Source organism: Gouania willdenowi, chromosome 16, assembly GCF_900634775.1.
Source record: "Gouania willdenowi chromosome 16, fGouWil2.1, whole genome shotgun sequence".
NCBI classification, from domain to species: domain Eukaryota; kingdom Metazoa; phylum Chordata; class Actinopteri; order Blenniiformes; family Gobiesocidae; genus Gouania; species Gouania willdenowi.
In genome coordinates this window covers 13,708,519-13,733,226 of record NC_041059.1, presented here as the reverse complement: position 1 = coordinate 13,733,226, position 24,708 = coordinate 13,708,519, and the positions used below count along the sequence as shown (strand labels likewise).

At 39.4% G+C, this 24,708-nt stretch overlaps 1 protein-coding gene across 1 annotated transcript in view; it reads left to right on the top strand.

The window, feature by feature from the left end:
• LOC114478088 (small conductance calcium-activated potassium channel protein 2) overlaps positions 1-24,708 on the top strand; it is a 76,574-nt gene that overhangs the window by 35,764 nt on the left and 16,102 nt on the right. Inside the window, 4 exon segments of the mRNA XM_074783831.1 lie at positions 9,293-9,589; positions 10,484-10,605; positions 13,504-13,645; positions 22,749-22,859. Coding sequence (XP_074639932.1) covers positions 9,293-9,589; positions 10,484-10,605; positions 13,504-13,645; positions 22,749-22,859 — 672 coding nt within the window.

Genomic DNA, 24,708 nt, shown 5'->3' with positions numbered 1-24,708 from the left:
TCAATGTGCACACACCTCAGTAGCAGCAGCAACAACTTAGTGTCACTTACAGCAGCCCACATGAACAACACGTGCACCACAGAGTTCTAGTGTAACAATTACAAATCAAACATAATGTAAATCAAGTAGCAGTAATTACCTTTCAAGCAGAAAAGTCACCAATTCCATCTTCTGCTCCTCCAGACCATACACTGTAAAAAAGACGGCGCTCTCGCCACCAGAAAGGGGCGGGGACTGTGAGCAACAGCTGTCAGGCAGCCCATCAAACACAATCCTGGCTCTGATTGGTTCTTTTTTCTCGGTCGTGGTGCATTCTGGCAATCTGCCAAAGGCTGCAGGAGCAGCGGGGGGGGACTGTTTTTTTCTGTTTTTTTCACACAAACTACTAGTTTCATGTAAAGCTGTCTTTGGGCATTCTCAGGGGGTCAAATTAGCGATCAAAGGGAGGCTCTAAATAATAATAATAATAGTAATTTTAAGCAATTACAATAGGTTCCTAAACTTCATTCTGGGACTTTGGACTAAGGGTTGAACAGCTACATAGTTTTAAAGGTTGACTCTTTGTGCATACTAGTCGAGTCGACGTCGACTAGTCGACGTCACCAAGAGCCAAAGTCGAGCCGAGTGGCAGCCGAGTGCCGGTGTTGTGCCAAAATCTGTGACCACGGGTGGCGACAGTTACAACCCCTGCAACTTCTCGGATGACATTTACTCCCCCTTAAACACGTTTGTAATTATTTTCCAGTCTGCATTTTCTTCACCCACCGGAGCGTCATGTTTAAGGGGGAGTAAATAGCTCCTTAATTGCTAAGAAGAAGTTTAGCACTCATCTTCTCTACCGCCAAAAATCCGCAGCAGTCACAGATTTTTTTCGGGTCACAGACTTCAAATAAATAAAACTCCCAGGCAACTTTTAATGTTGTAATCTGTGCTGAAATTTATATTTTATATTTTTTTAAACTTTAAATAAATCTGAAATTGTTTATTATGAAACAGATTGGTTTATTGCTTGTGTTCATTGAAAAATACATGACAAGAGGCCCTTGAAAAAATACTTGCATATTAAATCGCAATATTGAGGAAAAAAATCGCAATTATATTATTTTCAAAAATGATTCAGCCCTACTGGGAACACTGGGAATGCTCACAGCAGGACTGAACAGGTCACATCCGTTTGTTAATTCGGAAAAAACATCTGTAGCCTCCATGACCTATTACATGATACCGTATTTTTTGGACTATAAGGCGCACCGGTTTGTTGTTGTTGTTATTATTATTATTATTATTATTATTAAGCGAAATAAAATAGTCAGATAAGTCAAACTTTATTCAACTCATTAACAATAACTCTCAACATTGTTCAGGTTTAACACATAAAATACACTCGCTTTTTCAGTTCAGTAGTTAATTTCATACATAAGGCGCACCTGATTATAAGACGCACTGTCGATTTTTGAGAAAATTAAAGGATGTTAGGTGCGCCTTATACGGTAATTCTTCTTTATTCTACATGTAGACCTATAGTAAAGGTCTTCTAACATAGGGAAAAGAAAGTGAAATTGATTGCACAGGATTGGCTTTTAAAGCAGCTCGTTCCTAGCACATCGCTGCACAACTGGATGTGTTGGAAAGCTTATTGAGGGAAACTAGTAACAGCAGCACAATGGAATGGTTTCTATTATTTGACTGACATTATGTCTCCAGATAGTGACCTAAACTTTTAAACAGGTGAGACATCTGTTTATTCACAAAAACCTCCAAATGTCATGACGTATTTTAAAAGCCAACAGATTTAATTGAAGAGGTAATGTTTTAAAATGTGTTTTTTTCCTCTTACTTTCATTGTCATCACTTACAAAATGTCAGGGGGTGAGAGATTGGTGATTTAAATTACTGTTCATAAAAGAACAGTTCCTACCCACTCAGCTTAGTCTAAAAATGAAATGGAAAGTTATATTATTAGTTTTGCCAATATTTAATCAAAACAAATGCTAGATACCAAATGTACATTAAGTCGCGTTTTTATCTCACAGCAAGAACAAGAAGGTTGTGGGTTTCTGGTTGTTTTTGTGTTGTTTGCTTGTTTACAGCTTAAGTGGATATGTGTGTGTGTGTGTGTGTGTCCTATTGTATTTTTATCATTTTTATCAGCAACACTTTTTCAGTCTTACAAAAGATTAAAGAAAACTAGAAAATTAATTAGCGCCGCAATGTAAAGTTGTGCCACTTTTGGCTTTTTCTAATATATTTCCCTAATGTGATTTGTTTTGCACTTTTCATGCTCATCAGTGTGGGGCCCTTTTAAGGGAGGACGGGTCACATTTCCACGCTTTGTGTGTGACTGTGTGTGTAAACAGAGTGCAAATGTGTTGATAGCTGCTGTGAGGCTCTAACACAATGAGTTAAGTAAGTAAGTAAGTAAGTAAGTAAAGTTTATTTATATAGCGCTTTTTTCAGACCAGGGTCACAAAGCGCTTCACAATTTATAGTTAAAAGGCACAATGCATATAAAAGTCCACTGCAATGATGCTACAATGTATAAAAGAGTTAGTGATGTTACAGAAGAGAAATACAGTATACTATTTCCATCCATGTCTCTAAGTGCTTCTGCTACACATATAAGAGAAGTTACACAAGGAAACGTCATCATGTTGGTGAAGAGCGGAGCCTGTTCTCGAGAGGGAAGTAGCAAAAGCAGTGACTCCGTAAACTATTATTTTAACGCAAAATAAGCTGTAAAATTAGATCATATTGTCATAGACAATATTGACATTTTCAATATTGCCGAAAATAGCGTAACATTGGTTATATGCAAATAGAATGGAAACTCACAGAACAGTTATGCAGTTTGAACATGCATTTAATAAAAACCCGGAAAACACAGCATACACCATAACTTGAACTCAGAACAGCACTGATGCATGCTGGGATGTGTAGAGTTGATCTTTTGTAAAGGCCCCGTTAAAAGTCAATAAAAACTAACACCAGTCAAAGTTTCAGCTAAAGAGAGACACCAAGTTTGTGTTGGAATTAACAGGTGTGTCCGTCAGTTATTCATGTGACGTTCAGGGTAAACTGGGGCTGCAATATTTAGTTTCCTATAAAAGTGTGTCTAATCACCAAAACCAGACAGGGCTACACGTTTGCTTTTAAAAATATATATTAAAGAGCATGTCTGGCATGTCTTTCATGTAAGCAGAAGCATTTATGTGCGTTTGTGCTGTTATTTGAAGTTTCTCTCTGGCTCAAAAACCTGACAAACACACATAGGTACACACAAACTTTCTCACACAGCAACAAGAAACTCACCTCTGGAAGATGACTAGTTTAATATTACTTCATCATTTTGACAGAAGTCCAGGCCTAAAAGGCAAAAATTTAATTTTGTATGGAAATAATTAAGTAAAAAGCCTGGGAGAGTTTGTGAGAAAGGGGTATATCTTCAGTCCATTAGTGCACTTTGAGCATTAGTAACTGTTATTCAGTTGCTTCTGCAGATTTTCTGAAGCGGTTCATTGATCAAGAAAACACCAGCCTGGCACTCAGAGACAGTCAGAATGGCATTAGAATATTAATCATAATAAAGTTGGAGCTTTTCCAATGAAGCTGTTGATTTTTTTAATATTATATGAACATTACAATTTAATATGCTTTAGTATTACGAGGTTATTTAAAAAGACAATTTTGTCTACTGTGATCCCATACCGGTACATAGAAATACAGTCATTCACCCCAAAACTAAGTTTTTCCATATATATCATTTGTAATACCAAATGTGCTTTTACAGCACATGAGTATCAAAACAGATACAATATCTAATTGGATGAGTGCCTTTAACCTGCTTGTTGTTCCAGATTTGTCTGTGCGCCGTTTTCGACTCAATTGCTGTGTTTCCATAATCCTTGCAAATGCGCAAAATCTAAACAGAGCATGAAAAATCTAGTAATGGAAATACCTGAATTTAAAAAATAAAAAACACTCAAATATTGCTCAAAAGTTTTTTCGCTTTCATGAGGAGGAATTTCAGATACAATACAAAAGCGCTATGGAAACACTTTTTCCGCAATTACACGTCACAGAACGTGACGTACCTGGTCACATGACCACTTCTTTCTGAGAAAACATGGCACGGCACGTGTAAACAGAAGAGGAGACCAAGACATTTCTTAGCATTATACTTTAAAATTATTACTGCCATATTAGATAGCAAACAAAAAAGGAACACAAAGTGTTATAAGGAGGCTTTGAGCATCCGTCTTCCTCCAGCAAAGTCTCGTGGGATGAGATTTCACGGGAGTTACGAGGCTCCTGCCCAAAACAACCCAAAACACGTTCAAAGCTAAATGGGTGGGGGCGTGTTACCAGAGCTCCTCCCGCTGATCCCTACTGCGCAGACTCTGGCTTCAAATGACGTCAAATTTGCAAGATGGCAGCGCCCCTAAGAACGTGGAGTGGGAACAGCTACACTGTGCGCCCACTGGAATTCACCACCTGATCCGCTATAGACGTTGTTTGCATGTTCACACTTGCCCAAACTAAGCAGACCTTCCAGGCAAGCTAACCTGGATCCACTCTAGGATTCACTAATGTGAATGCACCCCTAATATTTAACTTTATTAGTGTGAAAATCTATGTTATTGTGTCATGCATGTAGCTTGCTCCACCTGTTCTGCCTGTTCCATGGATTTCCATGCTGTAGATACCAGACGTTCCCCAGAGTCTGGTAAAATCCCGTAAAGATGCTGTTCAGCATTCGCTCCGTCACTGCCTCCTTTAGTGATTAGGGCTCCACATGTCTCAGTCTGTGCTTCAGCCTTATTCGCCCTCATGGGAAATGGCGTCTGGAGGCTGATTTACCAGCATCTGCCTCTCTTTATAGAATGTGTTTGATAAGGGGCCGGGTGTGTGTGTCTGTGTGTGTCTGCCCTTGTACATTGGCCAGTGCTGCTTCTGCCTTTGTGATTAGAGACATCTGTAATCAGCAGTTTAACACAATTACAGAGATGTGAGTGGCTCTGAGGATCCAGAAGGGTTCATGCATTGTTTGGTTGGTTGGTTAGGAAATTTGAATGGGTCACAAACTCCTTCGGCAGGTTGCAGATGCAATACTTTAGGAGCAAAGCTGTCATTTTCACCATTTTTAATGTATTTTGTTTTTCTCTCCCTCCGCTCAGCTCCATGTTTATCCTCCCGTGTTTTGTCCTCATTCTGTCATACCTGCCTCTATTGTTTTGGGTTGATTTTTTATTTTTTTTTTGTTTATTGACATTGGACCAAGAAAGTTATATTTTGTTGTAATTAGGAAGATGATTAGAGGAACTTTACTGTAGAGCAGGGTTGGGGTCAATGACATTTTTTTAAATACAATTACGAGTCTTCAATTATCCATGTTCAATTACACATCAATTATGACTACGGTGACCGGCATTTTTTCCAATTACAATTGAAATTACAATTATTATTTTTCCTCTGAAAGTCAATTATGATTACCTTCTCAAATACTGAAGTTAAATTACAATTCAACACAATTACCAAGCCTGAAATAAATAATGAAACTTAACCTCCTCTTGTGTTAGCTTTCTGTTAGCATCTCTTATGATAATGGGTCGGTTTTGCCTTAAATCAGCTGTAAAATACACCAAAAATGTACTATATCATGCCATTTGTTTTGTATCTCTTGGTTACCTTGTTAGGTTAGGTTATGAAGCACATTTTAATAATTAGTAACTACATGTGTGTAAGCCATAGAACTGTAACTGACAGTTTTTAACAGAATTTTCATGCATCCATAATGTTTGTAGTTAATTATCAATTACGCGATAACAATTACAATAATTGATGAGATGAGATGAGATATCCTTTATTTGTCCCACATGGGGAAATTTGATCCCAACCCTGCGGTAGAGTGTGTTTTTTTTCCTCCCTGTGGGTTGTTGTTGTTCTCAATCTGCTGTCATTGGAAAGTAACAATATGCAAACACAGACAGATGTTCCCAACCTGCTTTTCCTCCTTCCTGCCTCTTTCTGTCCTGGTCACTATAGGCCGGTGGCACTCACTCACTCCCATTGACAGATTACGTTCCTAATGGAATTTAATTATTTATCCCTTCCTCATGGCGATTTAGCCAGGAAAAGACAGACGTATGGAGTGTGCGGGAAAACGGGACAGGAAGGCAGAGCAGAGAAGAGGAAGGAGACTCATTTCCTCCAGTGGCAGGCGACTGGATCACTTCAGTTTTGTCCAAATGTCACTCAACATAATCATGGGTTACAGTGTTTGGGGTGATGTCAACAAAAAGAAGAAAGCCTGAACAAATTAAAAACAGGTAATCATTAAAGAGCTGAAAATAAATGTGCCTGGGGTGTTTGAAATTGATCGTCTGTTTTCTTGTTTTATTTCAAAATGCTTCCTCATGGAAACATTCTGAGACCTTTGTATCAGTTAAAATTGATTTTGAATGCAAATGATTCATTCAGATGAGAATCCGGGATTGTGCACGCTCATTTATATTTTTAGATACAGAAAGGACAAATGTCATTGTAAAACAATAAAAAAAAAAACTTTTTGCTGTTTTCAAATAATTTGCCTGAAGCTGTGAAAAAAGTTATGAATGCTAGTTTCTTTAGAATTGTCATTTATTGATGGTGAATATGACTACATGTCATTTAGGGCCCTATGAGCCACTGGGGCCCCAAGGCTCAGTTCTCTGCCCTATACTGTAATTATTAGAATGAAAGTTGTCACTTTTTCCCTAAAAGCTGCTGGAGACAAAACATTTTTTAACAGATTTGCTTAATTAAACAAAATGTTGAAATTGCATCTCAAAAGCTTGTTTCCTAAACAATCCGTTCATTGACATTATCGGGAAAGTTCCGTGCATTGCATTGTGGGATGTGGAGTCCCATAGATGGATGCATAGAAGTGCTTTTACGTCATTCTTACAGTCATTTCTTGTGTTTCCCCCACAAACTTTGCCGAAGTGACTTCCTAACACATTTCTGGTGTTTTCACAGACTGAAAGTTTCTGGCAAAACATGTTAATTTTGGGGCTTACACGGAAAGATCGGAATCTGGCCGAAATGGAATGTCTCACGGAGTGAGGTGATATCACGAGAAAAACCGGGAACAAACTAGAACAAATATGGTGTCAAGGGAATCACACTCAAGAATGAAGTAAAAACACTTCTCTGCAAAACAAACTTTAAAGCTGCAGTTTCAAAATGGTTAAAGAAGCAGACATGTAATCACAGGTTTGCTGGTTTGAAGCTGCTGTGGGCCATGAGCAAGGTCCTTAACCCTAACTGCGACACTGTGACTATCCATTGCTCCACAGGGATGGGTTAGAAGCAGAGAACACATTTTGTGAATGTACCCATACTTATCTGACAATTAAGTGCTATTTATTTAGGTATTTATAGTGGATTATTAATCTTTCTGTGTATGCAAAACTAAGGACCCCCAACAGCATCTAGCATTAGGTTAGTATTAATGCACGAATAGAAGGGAACTTATGGAAACTAAGTTAGTGTCAGTCAAAATATTAAAAAGAAAAACATTGCAATGATTTACTTCCTGTGTATTTTAATAGTCACAATAATAATTTGAATCTGTTGTTCAATCCTGAAAAGTTAAGTTTAAAGCTAAAAACAAAACAAACAAAAAAGCTTGATACCAGCCCACAAAGCTACCTCTGTGAAACTATACAACTAGATTTGAATATTCACACACACAAAATCTTCACCACACCTCTGCATGCGGACATTGTTACACAACAACCTGTGTGAGGTTTCCTCTCCACACTTCCAAACCAAGTGTCACTCTCACCTCAGTCTTTTCTTCCATCGCGCCTCTCTCTCTCACCTTCCTCGCTCGCTCACTGGGGATCCCAATTAAGCATGGCTGCTCTTTGATGTTGTCGCCTAGGCAACAGTCACCATGACGAGGCTGGGTTGCACACTCTCTCAAACTCACTGAGGCATACACAAATAAAGGTGGAGTACAACATACACAATGCGCACGCACACACACAAAATCAAAGAACTGCAAGTGTTTGACCCGTGGTTCAAAAGGCAAATTATACTATGTGTGTGTGTGTTGGCTATATATAAGTACATATAAAGTCAGCATGTGTGCATGAAACAAAACAAGGAGAACATCCATGTTCTGCAGGGTGTGGATAACAATGAGTTCTATGGTGACGGTGACCTAATGGTTTTGACACAAAGCGATGATGCAGGCTTTTTCTGAGGTCTGACAGAAGGTTGTTTCTGATGTGTTTTCTAAAGTAAACATTGGTTTAAGCTGGAGGCTCTTCAGATGAATCATGTTCTAAAAAGATGTTACTCACAGTTGCCGAGTCTCCAGGCACTCTTCAGCATCTGGTAAACTCTCTATGTCCAACCTTTCCTTTTAGTCGGTTTTATTCTTCTCCCTCACTCACTTTCACGTTTAGACCACCATTGAGTTTTGTCGGTTTGATTCAGTTTTAAAATCATACTATAAATCATTATGCTCGTTCTCAGAATGTGATTTATCTGTCCACTATGAACTGCTAAACCACCAAAAAGTGTTTCCATTCCTGTCCTCGTTGCCCTGATGTTTCTTTGCTCTGATCTTTATCCTCTCATATCCTCAGCACTTCATCCATCTCCTTCCACAAGCTTCCCCCCCCCTCCCACCACCCACCTCCAGTTCCACTACATACTGGGAGTCCTTTGTAATAAAGCTTGTTCTTACAACATGGAAACTACAGACATGCGTAATACAAAAAATCAACTTAAAGAAGGATTTCAGGGCTTTGTTGTGGCTGAAATGACACTAGAAACACATTTTGGGATTGTGATCATTTGAGAAATGTTTCAATATTCGAACAAATGCTTTAAAAGTGATTAAATATTACATTACGGGAAGTGTTTTTGTTCATCCATCCATCCATTTTCTTACCCAATTGTTCCTTTTTCTTTTTTTTTCTGCTGGGGCCTATCCCCAGCTCTCATTGGGCGTTAGGCAGGGGTACACCCTGGACAGGGTGCCAGTCCATTGTAGGGCAACACACAGACAAACAACCACTATCCCTGTTTTTATTTATTTATTTGTAAATAAAAATTCACCCGAAAAGTGATTAGATTTATAAATACATGGGTGGTGTACATCTCAGGAAAGACATCATTGCATCAGTAAACTATACTCATGAGAGGTCTGTGAGTTGTGATGAACCTTTGCCACCAAGACAATAAAAGAAGTGTAACTCAGCGGCTCACTCCACTCTCCTCGTCTTTCCTGTCTTTACAGCTGTTTGTCATCGACAATGGCGCGGACGACTGGCGTATCGCCATGACCATGGAGAGGGTGCTGCTGATTGCTCTGGAGCTGCTGGTGTCTGCGGTTCATCCTGTGCCAGGGGACTTTAAGTTTCAGTGGCGTGCACGGCTGGCTTTCTCGTACGCGCCTTCGCAGGCCGAGGCTGACCTGGACATGGTGCTGAGTGTGCCCATGTTCCTGCGCCTCTACCTCATTGCCAGGGTCATGCTTCTGCACAGCAAACTCTTCACCGACGCCTCGTCCAGGAGTATAGGTGCCCTAAATAAGGTCAGGGTTGTTTTTAGATCGGGAAAGATGGGATTGAAAAGCATTTGTCGCCTGAATTGTTTGTGCCATCCCCTTTTATCCCAGACCTCTGTCTAGCAATTCCAAAGTTCTTCCAGATTAAATCTGCTCTTGCTCTTTCATTCCCACTGTGCACAAGGTCTTAGGCATTTCACAATACAATATGAGATGAGAGCGTGAAATGGGAACAAGATATTGAATATGGCTCAAATAGGCCATGAAAAGAACGAATGAAAGCTAGATGGCAATACGTATTTGAAAAAGTGTCTCGAAATTCAGGCAGCACGGGTTGATGACAGCCTTGTAATGACTAAACAATAAATGTAATAAACTGTAAGATTAGGAAGTAGATATGTTGGGTGTTGTTGTGGAACTACAGTATGTATGTTAGGTTATGGAGAGGAGTAGAGTGGGTGAAATATAGACGATGTTTTAGATAAGCAATCTCTCATGTTGCTTGTGTGTCTATGCTGGTGATCGTGTGACTCTCAGGTTCTTGTGACAGGTCGAGGAAGTAAAGTATGGATCCAAAATTACATTTCATGTATCAACTGCAATATCCTTGTTGTAGTCAGAGGTTAAAGCTCTGTCTCCCATGTTGACGAATGAATTGCCAATAAAAAACCGCAGTAAAATCAGGCAATTATTTTAAGAAACTGGATAGTTTGACCCAAGTCAGAGGATAAGCCCCTTTCTCGACTCCAATTACAGCTGAGATTTTCTGAGTGCTGCTGCTTTCAAGAGCTACTCAGAGGACTAATTAGAAAAAACAACTATGTGGAAAAGGTTTTGTATAGTCATAATCAAACCTGGGCAAGAAAAACAATATCTGCTGATATGAGTGTGTGACCTTCTGTGTCTTCGTGAACATTTTAGGTCCATTTTAACACACGGTTTGTGATGAAAACCCTCATGACGATCTGCCCTGGGACAGTGCTGCTGGTCTTCAGCATCTCTCTGTGGATTATCGCTGCCTGGACGGTGCGGGTGTGTGAGAGGTCAGTAATGGAGTGGATTGATGATGGATGTTTGTCGGACAGTTATACTCATCATTTCATTTGCCATTCCACTGAAAATACCAGGCCATTTCTCAACAGCTAAGAACATAGTACAGCTGTGTTCTCTGTGTTACACTGAGTACAGAGAAGTGTAGATTTTGCCACATTTTGATTGTGAGATATTAATGTGAGAAAATGGAATCTGTGAATATCATTGAACCTAATGTAACTCAGGTGTGCAGCCCGGGCACCAAGCAAGATGGCTGAACAAACTCTTACTGAGAAACAGCTCCTTTTTTACCTCTACCGTCAGACAGGTTTATCTTAGTGACCCTCCCCTTCTTCAGGGAGAACCACCATCGTTCCACACCTTGAATAATGAAATAACTCGACTTATAGATGTAGATGTAGATGTGCTGTGCTGTGCTGTGCTGTGCTGTGCTGTGCTGTGCTGTGCTGTGCTGTGCTGTGCTGTGCTGTGCTATGCTGTGCTGCGCTGTGCTGCGCTGCGCTGCGCTGCGCTGTGCTGCGCTGCCAAAAAACGGGCTGCAGTTTCTGAGATGTATTGAGATTATATAATCGTGCTTTCATTACCTCTGATTTATTTGTCTCTTAGCAGGATTACGTCAAAAGGACTTAATTTTGACAAAACTTTTACCAAAGATAGAACTTACGGTATGAAAGATGCCATGCAATTTTGAAGAGGATCTGGATCAATATACTGATTATTATTTTAAAAAAATAAAAAATCCCAATCTCCCATTATTGGCAAAATTTTAATTCACAACTTGGTTTGTAATTGACTATATTAATTAAATAAATTAAATATTAATGAAAATGGACTTCATTATGTCGGGTTGGTTTTTCCATTACCCAACCAGTTTCATCTGGATCCGATTTGGATTGCGCATTTTATTAGCAGTGTCCCGATCTGATATTGATATCGGATATCGGTCCGATATTAACCAGAAAACGAATATCAGATTTTATCGGACTGCCTCTAAAATCTCCGATATAAGCACTCCAATAAGTTTTTGTTGTTTTTGTCCCCCCCCCCCTCAGTTGTTCCCATCATATACTGACAGTAAAAAAATAACTGAAGTGAACTTGAATTGTTGACTATTGTTCTTTGTTTGAGTAACATCACTTGATCAAGCCTTTTCTAACATTCCACACTACAAAATAAGTAATAAAAGTATGATTTGTGCTGGTATCGGATCGATATCGGTATCGGCCAATACTCAAGGCTGCAATATCGGTTTCATATCAGAAGTGAAAAAGTTGTATCAGGACATCCCTACATTTTATTACAATTTTCCAAAAGAAATGGGTGTTTGTCCATACATTTGAAGCTTCTGTATCGTTATTAATGGAGATTAAAAAAAAATGATTCCAAGCCTTTATAGTGTGAATGTTCATTATACTATAATTAGAATCACTGATCCCCTGGCAATAGCTGACAAAGAGAATATTTGGTGCTTGGCTGAGGGTTTCTTCTCTCTGAGTGCTGTTGTTTATCATGAAATTAACGTTTCTTCCGATCACCATACAATTAGGTAAATACAGTGAAAATATTGCACGTTGAATAAAATCAAATACCAAATTGTGGCCTCCGCAAATAAGCTGGCACTCAGCTGCATATATAAATTCAAAATAAAAATCTTTTTGATTTGCCCAGGTAAATTTCCTGCAACTTGCTATAAATAGATCCATGACCCAAGTTTGTGTCTCAACGAATAAATTGAGAAATCCTGCAGTAGATGATTGGCCATGTAGAGAGAACAAGATAAAACCGCGGAGTGGAGTTTGCATGTTATCTCTGAGCAGACATATTGTCAAAACTATAGTCCAAAACTATCAAATCAATCCAGTAAAGTGAGCTGTAAGGATGTGTCTTACTGAGCATATGCTGCTAATGGGATTTTGTCAGAAATGTAATGGGTGAAGGATACAAAGTATCCTCTGAAGTGTTCAAAACTTTGGCAAATAATAAAGAAAATATGGGAAATTGCCAGTGGAGTGATTTGTTTGGTTAAATGGATAATTGCCTGATTGCTGGGAAGTCCCAGTTCAGATCCCAGCCAACATTTATTAGTAATTTCCTTCTCATCTGCAAACAAAGTTATTGAAAAGAGGAAAAGGCAACATCCAATTAAAGTACCACAATAGGTTCTTGCATAAGTTTAAGTATTACATCTCTTCAGGTGCCAGAGTTTAAACATGGTGCATGTATCCATAGCGGAGATTAAAATTACAGTTGTAGGTTTGTCCATTTTAACTGTAATTCTGCTCAATGCATTCGTCTCTGTTTGAATCTTTTTTTGTTCAACCCTCGGTGCACCTTTAAAAACACTGTATTTTGAAGGTAGAGGCTTAGATTTATTAGGTATTTATCGCCACACCACTGTTATGTGTTATGAGAAAGAAAAAGCTCTCTCTTGATCAAGAAAAAACATAAACAAAATTAATTTTGGCTTTTGTTATTCAACTTTTACACACGTCTTAGCACACACACACACATTGTATTGTATTGTATTGTATTGTATTATATTCTATTTTCAGGTGTCAGAGTTTAAACAATATCTATAGCTGAGATTAAAATTGGAGAAGTTGTATGTTAGTCCGTTTTACCTGTAATTCTGCTCAGTGCATCCGTCTTTGTTTGATTCTTAGTTTGTTTAAGAGTATGGAGTATGTTCACATCCAATCTGCAGACCATTGTCTGGTTGCTATGGCAACATTGTTGCCCGTAAGCGACGTACGTTTATGTTTTGTGTTGTGTCAAGGCAATTGCAGATCAGGCTTTTTATTGAAGTTAAACTCCACATTTGCAGACTGACTCAGTGGCCCAGATTCTTTGTGTGTAACACTTTTTCCTTTCTTTTTCCTTTCTACCAGGTACCACGATGCACAGGATGTGACCAGTAACTTCCTGGGAGCCATGTGGCTTATCTCCATCACTTTCCTGTCCATCGGCTATGGAGATATGGTTCCTCACACCTACTGTGGAAAAGGCGTCTGCCTGCTCACGGGCATCATGGTCAGTACATCTCTGTCTCCGTTTCTGTCTCGCTCGCACTCGTCTGTTTCAAAGGTCAGCAGATTAGAGAGCATGCTGTCATTTGTTAGAGGAACTCTCCCATTTGTATAATTTGGGCTATCCTCTCTGAATGAGCTTGCATCTGTGCCTCTGTGTATTTTGGGCCTGTGGGTGTGCAAACAAGCTTGTTCACCATCCACCTCTCCAGCTTTATCCCCTATTTTTGGGTCTCTGTCTTTGTTTTGTATTCTCTGTTGGTCTCGATCTTCCACCCTAAGGCAGTATGTTTATTTCTATCTACTGTCCATCTGTTAGTATCACCGTTTAGGAAGCTAACGGATTCTCTATCAGCCGGAATTCATGGATTCACTCTCTTTTGATGCATCTTTTCTTTCAATTCGTGTTTTCTTTCCATTGAAAGCTTTCTCTCTTCGTCACATTTCCTAAACCCAGTCATCTTTTGTTTAAGCAAATAGCGTTGTTTAGGAAATTGGTCCAAACAGTTGATTCACCACTCTAGCAATTAAAACAGACAAGAAAACCAACAGTTTTCCACGCTGTCAGTTTAACGACCCTCTAACTGATTTGAGGCAATTAGTGTCATTTAAATTGCATGGGAATGCAACGTTTTAATAGCTCTGAAGCTAAATGTCACATATGCTAAATTTAAATGTGCTATTAAGTGTTCTAGCTTTTTACTGAATTATTAGAAAGGTCAGGAATGAGGAGCTAATAACATTATTTTACTTAAAATGGTAATCTTATAGGATACAATGTGAGTCGTGTTTTCTGAATGGTTAACTATGGTTATGGTTATGAGAGTGTGCGAGTAAAGAGATGGTAATCATTTCTTGGTGGGAAATTAGCTGCTGTGGAAGAAATACGGTTGCCCTGTGCCTTTGTAGAGTTGGAAGCTACATTAACGTTAAAGGTTCATTTTGAAAATACCATAAGCCTAAAGTCTAATTAGGTTTTTTAAAAGACCTGATATAAAAGATTTATGCAGATTTATGTCTGGACACTGAAAACTTTTTGTATTTAGCTCTGGGGGAAGATGGTTGGCAGAGAATGATTTAAACAACACACTGTATATTTTAGTTACATCTTGATATGTATCAGTCGACCTTTGTTTAAACTGTAAATTAACTAATGGAAAAATAATTCGAGCGATGCCATAGCTTTATCTCAAAAACACATTTTGTGTTGATCACATACGTTCACCGGGCATGCAACATCATGTGATGCAAGATGATTAATATTCAAAACCGGAGGAAAAGCCGAGGAATAAAAGCACATACTCAGGAAAAGTGAGATTGAAGATAACCAATTTGAACAGTTAGAACAGGGAAAAAAAGAGGCAACACGAAATCAGCTTGCCAGTGAGGACCGAAGAAATTAACACAACTGGAAAGCAAGAAATTAACAGAAAAAATGTCAAGTAATAACACGGAGAAGCCAGTTTAACTGAATATGGGAAGCCAGAGAAGATAAAGATAGAATAAAGTGGCATAGTGGCATGCCAAGTAATAATAACTAGAGGAATAACAATAAAAGTACCGTAATCATAACTTTTGTCTCATAACATCTAATTTGAAATTGCTGCACGTTCTGTCTAGGCATGCATGATGCAGAATTATCCTGATCCGGGGACTAAATCCAGCCCATTACAACATCCAATTCAGCCCATAGGAAAAAGGAAAAATGACTAAGAAAACAGGAATTAGAAATAAAAATAAATACATGTTTAAAAAATCCAAAGCGACGTACATCACAAGCAGTTTGGGTTAACCGCTTCCTTAACCGTTAGACCAGGGGTCAGCAACCTTTACTCTCAAAGGAGCCATTTTGCCCAATCTCACCAGGATTAAAGTCCTTCTGGAGCCGGAAAAAAAAAAAAAACCTTCTCAATGCGAACAATACAGTGTATAAAATTCTATAAAGTTGAAATAATATCAAATAATTTTATAAGTTAATTAATTTAATTTCTTGCAACATATCAAGCAATCTATTTTCTTCCAGAATAGTCTTTTTGTTAGTTTTGTTATCTTACCAGGGATTTCATTACAACTTAAGGTTAGCCACAGGTGCAAGTTATTGCACAATGTGATTTATTTTTAGGTTAACAAATTGTTTTTATCCGAATTTTATTTGAAGTTAATGTCATTATTCATCAATACCCTCTGTAAGAAATAATAATTAATTATTTTATTAAGTTTTTTAAAGCTATCTAGAGCCATTGCAAAAGAGTCAAAGAGCCACATGTGGCTCCAGAGCCGCAGGTTGCAGACCCCTGCGTTAGACCATTAACCGTATTCAGTGAAACTTCAAACTGTTTTCTGGGGCTCGCAGTTTTCTCATGCTTACGTCACATGATGGCAGTCATTTTTAATCTCATATTGTTGAAAGAATTCTTAATTTTTTCCAAAATCCTGCGATTTTCCTTAAGTTATTTCACAAAATTTCCACACAATAAATTGGTCACAAAGTCAAGTAATTTTGTGTTACGATCCTGCAGGGACTGATGTCTGTTACTTATTGCTTGAATATTGTTTCAGCCTTACATGCTTTATATACATGGAAGTGCAAAATAGGGCCCAATAATGTTGAAATTGCTTGTCTTTAAAGTGTGCGGCCCCCTTGACATTTAACTTGTTCGTATTTGGCCGCACAGTTTTGAAAACTACTCAACAAAGATTCGAGCAACACAGATTTTACTGTTAAGGTGTCCTGATCTGTTATTAGACTAATCTCAGAGTGGTTTGAAACCTGTGACTTTTAAAAGTGGAGGTTAAAGGAACCAACAAAATAAACCATCCCCAAAATGATAGGTTGAAACCTCAGAGGTGTTAATTTTTTTTAAAGTTCTGCTCAGTTTTTTTCTTGCCCATTGTTTGTAATTTCATTCTTTTGCTAATTCCAAGACAGAGAAGTGTTATTAATATGAAATTAAAAAAAAGTTGTTGTTGCTCAATATTACGTTCTAAATGCACCCAACTGTTGGAATTACGCAATTCTTTGTTCATTTTACCAAAGTGTGGAAGCTAATTGATTTAAAAATAATCTTAAATATCTCAAACTAAAAACCTCATATGACGTGCAAGTACATCTGTGTCTAAGGTCTAAGAGCTGCATAATATTCTGACAACTTGGAATCAATAACTAAAGTCTAAACCACGATACATGATCTTTTGTGGGAGTTGACTGCGCGATCCCAGTGGGGCTTAGTTGTGGCCAGTTATCACGACCATTGAGCAGAAAATCCAGTTAGTGTGTGACAGTATCAGACGTGACATGGCTACGGTTGCAGTATTTCAAACTTGTTCAAATATTTGAGATGAATTGTGGATGCAGACATACGAATCCTGCTATTACCAGAATGTTTTTATTGTTAAACAGATAATAATGGTTTTACTCTATGATCATACAAACAGCTGTAAGATCAGTATCCTGGTTTAAGAAAGAAGAGATCAGGTAGAAAACCTTTACTGTGTGTGACGGACAAATAAGAAAGAGGGATGAGAGGTTTTAGACAGAGTCATCAAAATGAAAAAAAAATTATGATAATAATTATCATGCTTTGCTATTTTGGAGGGTTTGTGTTGCAGCACACAGTCCAAACCAACACAATTATTAACTACATTGTATCACAGTAAGTGCTCCAGGTACAGGATTACTTCCATTAAATCATGTTAAAGTCAACCCATCACTTGAATGTGCTTTAGATAATAGATCTAAAGCTGGAAAATAAAACTTTAATTTGTAATTATGTTAGTGTTAATAATTTATATGAACTTATAACCTCAAATAAACAAATTTATTTAGGTATGAAGTAGTGTTGTTGATTGATCCTCATCCAACTATTGACATTTTAGTCAAAGTATTTCAATTTGGCTTATTTTGTTGGAAAAATGTAAGAGTGACTGCCCTCTATGGGTCGATCCACGACTATTTAAACTGAATTTTGCAATTGGCTTAGAATGGTGGTCTGTGACGTTTTGGTGTCTTCTTACGTCACAAATCATCACTGTTGGCCCTGCCCGTCCTATTAAAACTATTGTCTGTCGACTGCAATTTGTGGCGAGAAGTTTGGATTAAGACAATTGTGAATAGAGAGCTATAGTGAGTATTGAGTAGGTTACATAGCATAGATTGTTCTTTGGATATTTTATTGTATAGACTGGGCATTTCTTAAAGAGTAACTAAACCCCTGCTTTTCGCTGACCTGCCACTAGGGGGAGATATTTTAAAAATGCTTGGTTATGGGCGTAACTCCTGAAGTAATTAAGACACGCCCAGTCACAGCAGCCGGTCAGCACAGGCATTGACAGCTGAGATGTGTCTGCTCAGCAACTACAATCACGCACACGCACAATACTAACGTGAAGCTCACACACACAACCCTACAGACACTATATCACTCACAGGCAAACAGCCCTTTCCACAGACAGACTGTCTGTACATACACATAGCTTGATGAACCTTCTGATTAGAACAGAATCTGCTCTTCATAGAAGCACAGAGTGAAAAACACTCCGCAGCTTCACACAGCACATGGAGTTCCCACATTGAAGTTGTCAATTAATGCTCACTGAGGGCTGTGATTGGAAGAAACCCTCCTCCCTCCTCTCAGCATTTATAGGAGGGGTGGGGCCAACAGTGACAGTTAATGATGCACGATGCTCCAAATGGCGCCCTATTATCTGTCTCAGCAAATAGCAAAATTCAATTGTAATAGTTGGCATTCAACCCTTATGCTGTGTTCACACCGAATGCAGCACCTGCCGCACGAAACGTTTCGCAGGATCAAAAAATGTCCCCATTAGCTTCATATGCACGTCTGAAGGGAAGCACCGCCCACCAGCAACACATCCAACTCAGTGAGTTGCTGAAGCGAGGAGCTGCGCTCCTTTTTCTCCTCTCACAAACATAAACCATCAGTGAAAAAAAACGGTGTGATTAGCGGCTAATGCTATCCTAGGTCATTGCCGACTTTCAAAGATGAAAACTACAGAGAGGACATTTACCTGCTACTACCACTTCCTCGCTGATTCTCCTCCATGCCAAATCCTTCCTACTCCGGTCCAGGTTATAAAGGTCATGTCATACAGCTCCAGGTGGTCACACACAGCTTCTACTCCATGGTTGAATGGTTGAACAGACCGGTGTCTGTGTTGACGGCCTGAAGTCATCTTCAACAAAGACTCTGATTGGCTTTCGTCATGCGAAACGGTCACAAGAGTCCAATATTTTCAACTCTTGCGGATGTGCGGATGTGCGGATATGCGTAAAATCAGGAGCGCGCTTGACGTGTGAATCGAACCATTGACTTTGCATGTAATCTGGACGTACGGACATTTTGTGACGCATCCAGTGTGAACGCAGCATTAGAGGGTACTCACTCATTTTACAACAAAAAATGCAAAATTAAAATACTTTTACTAAAATGTTAAAAGTTGGACAAGGATCAATCAACAGCACTACTTAATACCAATTAGATATGTATTCAGCAGAAAAACATGGGTTTGGGGTTAAGTTACTCTTTATCTGCTCATAATCAAGGCATTTTTAGAATTTCCAGCCCAGACGAAAGTCAGCCAAACCCTCAGAGTTTAGTTACTCTTCAATATGTGGGCAGATCAATTGATTTCAACCGATCAGCGTTTCCATATCATGTTGTCGTCACGTCAGGAGTGCTCGTTTTAATTTCGCACTCGCTAGCTCTGTGAGTGTACGGTTAAAGTGCATTTTTGCTGCATATGCAGCTTCTAAATCGCCTCTCGTTCCTACTGGTAAATCTGACTAATAACAGTCTGTCAGTTGAGCTCTCTTTGTAATTGGGGTTGTGTATTCCTTTAAGTCACTGACTCCGAGTCTCTGCCCCAGCACCGAATGACATACTAGCAATCAACACATTCAACTCTCAGTTTCTGAGAGTTTGATGTGTTCAGTCTAGTGTGTGATTCCCATTCAATCAGTCGTCATAAAAACACTCCAGTCTGTTCCAAAATAAAACAAACTGGGAAATCTGTGTAGTGTGGTTTAGTCTTAAGATGAGAGTGCCATACCTTTAAAACCCCTCAAAGCATGAACGTGTGTTTGATCATTCGCACTGAGTTGTACCTACCTATTACCCAGCTCACCTTTTTTTTTTCTTCACTGAGCATCAATTTAAACGTGTGTATAAACACAGTGTCCCCCATTAGCTCAGTGAGTCATCTATTCACTGCTTGAAATGGAGTAAAACTTTGGCTGCATCACACACGGAACAGACAGATACAAAACATGAGGTAAATACAGATTGTCCCGAGCCCACTGCTGCAGACTGCGTTCTCCACACAACACTGACAAAGAACTCCCCAAACAACTCTTTGTGTGAGTCCCCCACGCACACTTCTCCACTGTCACACATAGACGTGCACGCCTGAGAGCGGTCAGAGTTTTATTTTTGTTAATCAGACAAGGGTGTGAGGAGGATACAGGTGCGTAGATAGAGGGAGGTGATGCTTCTCGGTGTGTGTGTGAGAGAGAGAGAGAGAGAGAGAGAGAGCAGCTGCAGCAGGTCAAAGAGAAACGTGGAAATAAAAAGTAGATTTCTAAAAGGCGAGGGAATGTAGACGGAGGTGACAGGTCAAGACAGAAAACAGGATTTTTCTCTCCTGGGTGAGAATAATTGTAATGAGTTTCTATAAGGGGGGGAAAAAAAATCACTGTTACTATGACAACAGATGAAGGCCAACATTGTTGGAATATACCACTGCCCTGAAGCCACCTGGGGGTTCGCCAGGTGTTAGTGCATCCATCTGTGTCAACGTGTTGTTGTTGTTGTTGTTGTTGTGGCTGGTTGGATGAATTGTTAAAGAGTGGGGTAGACAGCCTTAAAAGGCTTTGCGTACACTGAGCTATATGTGTGTTACCAAAAGCAAATATCTGAATTGAAGCATTTTGAATAATGCAGCTCATGTTGTACACAGTAAGCGTGTTTATTAATGCACTTGTCAACCACATCTGCTCACATAAGTGGAGCCTCATGAATGAATAACTTAATGAATGACAAAACAATAAGAGAGAGCTGTAATATTGGAAAATGTGTCTCAAGGAAGGATTACAATTCTAAGCAAATCGTGTTACATTAGCTTGCTATATGCATCAGGCAGCAATTACTGTAATAATAGCTCTAAATCACTAAATAACACTAATGAGAAACTGCCAGGTTCCATAGAGGCAGTATAGCCTGATTCTTAAACCTTTTTCTTCTGTTCTGCCTTTCCATGCTCACTTTCTGCTCACTGATCAAGCACATTAAATGTTAATTATTTTTGCTTATTTTGCGTCGTCGTCTTCCCTTTTCTTCCTTTGTTCCAACTGAGCTGTTTAGAAAATGACTTGCGCTGTAAGCCAGAGCCGTTTTTTTTTATTTTTGTTTTTTACTTGGTGTGTGTAGGGATGTAACCTAGAAGCACAGATGGGTGATTCCCCCTTTGCTGACAGCCAGGTAGACGACTGCACTCTTCTGCAGGCAGCCCAGGGAAACACCCAGGCAAACGAAACAAATCTTAGCAGCGTCGCCATCGGTGCAGCTCCATGGAGACTGCACCGGGGAACCCTGCAGGAAACAAATGGATGCAGGCGCTCACACTAAACAAACTCTCCCACTCACGCTCCTGCACATACACACGTGGACAGCTTTGACAAGCCAATCGGTCCCCTACTGTGCCTGACCTAGAACCAAGGCATGCACAGAACTGGAAATGTGAACATATGGTACCACAGAGGACTGTTTACCCTAAAGCCCATATATGAGTGCTTAGAGAGTTTTCCAATCTGCTCTCGTTATATTTTATTCATTGGTTTTGAATGTAAACACAAACATAGTGGGTCAGGGTTTTGGCGTTGGTAAAGCCTCGATTTACTCATCAATGGGAAAGTTATTTTTGGATAACCTGTGTTATCATTCAGGAGTGTGCATAAAGAAATCACAGCCATTTGCTTTAAAACAGGGGTGTCAAACTCATTTTAGTTTAGGGGCCAAATACGGACCAGTTTGATTGGGCCACAGATTTTAGGTGGGCAAAAAAAGAATAATTTTAACATCATTGTGGCCTAGTTTTCAATATTGGTTCAATTCACTTGATTTTGTTTACCTTTTTTTGTGTAATTTAGAGGAATTTTGTGGAATTGTTTGTGAGAAATTGCAAGATTTGTGGAAAAATTGAGAGTTCTTTCCACAAGTTGCTATTAAAAATGTGATATCAACAAAAAAATAATGCAAGCCCCTGAAAGTGTTGTAGAGTTTCCTTAAAATGGTGAATTTGAGATATCAACAACTGGATTATTTGGTAATTTACACAATAATTCAGGTTTACTCTGTCATTTTTACTTTCTCCTGCGGGCAGAAATGAAATCTCTTCTTTCCTTCTCCCCCTGTTCTCCGCTTAGCGTCTGCCCCTTCAGACGAACCTGCAAGTGCTCGGCGGCCCCATTGAAAACAGTGTCTAATCTGAAAGTTAATTAAGTTTGTCTTCCTCTCTGTGTTCCTGTTCCTTTTTCTCCCCTCATGCACATCTTTCTGGTTGAGAGACTGCTGTCACTCTCTCCCAAATGAATTTCCCCACACGTCCCATGTGGGATGAGCTCGAATAAAGCCAAACTGCTCCATGTGTTTTTACAGTTTCACACATTCAAACAGCTTCGAAGCCCCACTGCCGGAAGAAGAATGATGGCATGTAATTCAGATTGACAGCATCTAATTAAATAAAATGAGATGGTGTCAATCTTTGCTGGGGTTTTTTTAATATCTTTATATGGGGCATGTTTTTCAGCTACTTATAAAAGTGATATGGAAGGGAGCTTGCACCAGATGGATTGAAAGTGAAAATAGACTTAGCTTGTAGAACAGTGCTATCCCCTCTAATCCCCTTCCTTCTACCATTCACTTGTCCCAGTCTCCGTGCCTCATATTTGTCCTTGCTCTCTTAAATCGTCCGGGATAATTCCAAGTCTAAAAGCAACCAATTTAGCAATTCCTCCTCTGTACTGACTCAGTTCTCTGTTTTCTCCTCCTCCTCTTCATCCCGCTCTTCTTCTTTCTCTCCACCTCTCTCAGGGTGCAGGCTGCACGGCTTTGGTGGTTGCTGTAGTAGCCAGGAAGCTGGAGCTGACCAAGGCTGAGAAACACGTGCACAACTTCATGATGGACACGCAACTCACCAAGAGGGTGTGTAGTAGGCATGTGTATGTTTGTCTGTACAGTTAATGAGCAAGTTAAGCTGTGGCAGCCTAGGGGAGAAAAAGCACAGCTACTGTTTGAAAGCTGCATCCTGTTGGGGGGGATTTCTTTGGGGGCTTTGGAGAGACAGTGATTGAGAGCTAACCAGCCCGTCCTGTCACTGCCACTGCTTCACCCACTCTGACCACTAAATCACTCTGTCTTCATGTATTGCTGTGACAGAGTGAGAGGTTATTTGAGTGAGCAAAGGCAATAAAAGGTCATCTCTATCCCATTCTCCTTTCGGCTCCCCCGGTTCACATCTCTTCTTTTCCTATTCACCCTGGATCCTCCCATATGGCCTTTCTTCCACCTGTCCTCACCTCTGACTTTTGTCTCTTTTACAGTGAAATCTTTTATTTTACTCTCCTCACCTGTCCGTTCCCATTGGCTTTCTCCTTTTCTTGCCCTTTCCAAGCCTTCGTCTCTCAATCCCTCACTCTCTTTCTCAATCCTTTTCAATTTTTCATTCAGTTTAAAGATCCAAGTGTTAAAAATAGCTCCCATACTCAATACGTAGGGTACATCATGGCAGACAGATTGTCTGGGGGACTGAATATGGTGGGGCACTCATCAATAGTTTAACCATTGATGAAAATATCAACAGGGGACCCCAACAGATGGACTCTGGGTTGTGCTTGAGTCAGGATTCAGTGGCCAGAGCTCCCAAAGCGCTTTCACAAGATGTTTAACACCTCCAACAATGTGCTACATGTGTGAGAGCTTGTGTAAGTGTCAGCATCGTTCCTGTAACATAGGCTATAACAAAAGCAGTGTTTCCCAACCTCTTCACATAGTGCTTAAGTGGTGGGTGTAAAATATTTTTTCTCCACAGTATCAGTGAGATCAAATGACTCTTTTTTTTTTTTTACACTTGGAGAATTCCATCAATCAATCACTCGGCACTTCTGTTGCGATATTATGTTTGTACACATTGCAGGGAGTCGAGGGAGTTTATTTATTAATGGATTAAATTTGTTATGATGATAAAATGAAGGGTTTCACTTTCCTTTTTGGATCGAAAAACAATCCCTTAAAGGAATCGCTGATAAAAACTCCGATTGACCGAGGGTGTGAAATTCTTCTTCACTGTCTACTCTTTTAACAGTTTTCAGACAATATCGATAACATTATTCACAGACAAAGAATATGTTTTACTATGATCATCAAAAAGTTAAGTAATGCACACAATAACGTCAACAAACTACTGGAGCTCCCTAAACTAATGCTAACTCATTTAAAAAGATACTCGGGTAAAATAAAGTTAGAGAAGAGAACTTATTAAAAGTGAGATGAATAAAAATTACAAAGGAAACTCAAATGAGGGGTAAGAGTGCGTGTGTATGTGTGTGCTTTAAAGTGAAACCTTATTGGAATTTTTTGTCCAGAATACCTCGTGTGCCGGGGGAAGAGTACTTTTGCTCGTCTCTTGGAGGCTTGGTTCATTAGCGGAGTCCAGACGGCTGTAAAGATGAGCCAACAGAGTGGGTCCAATGTAGCGGGGTCTGAGCCTGCAGGTTTCACAGCAACTCAAGTCACGTTCACCTCAGTTGCTCGGACACTCACGGCAGATGGGGGGGGGGGATTTTTGGACTGTGCTTTGTTAAAATAAATACATAAACCTAGCTAAAGTCTGAGTAGTTAGGCTATCTACAAAGAAAATAAAACGTTACCAAAACCATTATTCGTCATTCTCAGGTACAGCCTATGTCTACTAACCTATTTGAATTTAACACTTGGGATTGGTTTGTTGGTTCACAGGCCAAATTTTGTAAATATGGGGATGTCGATGACGTAC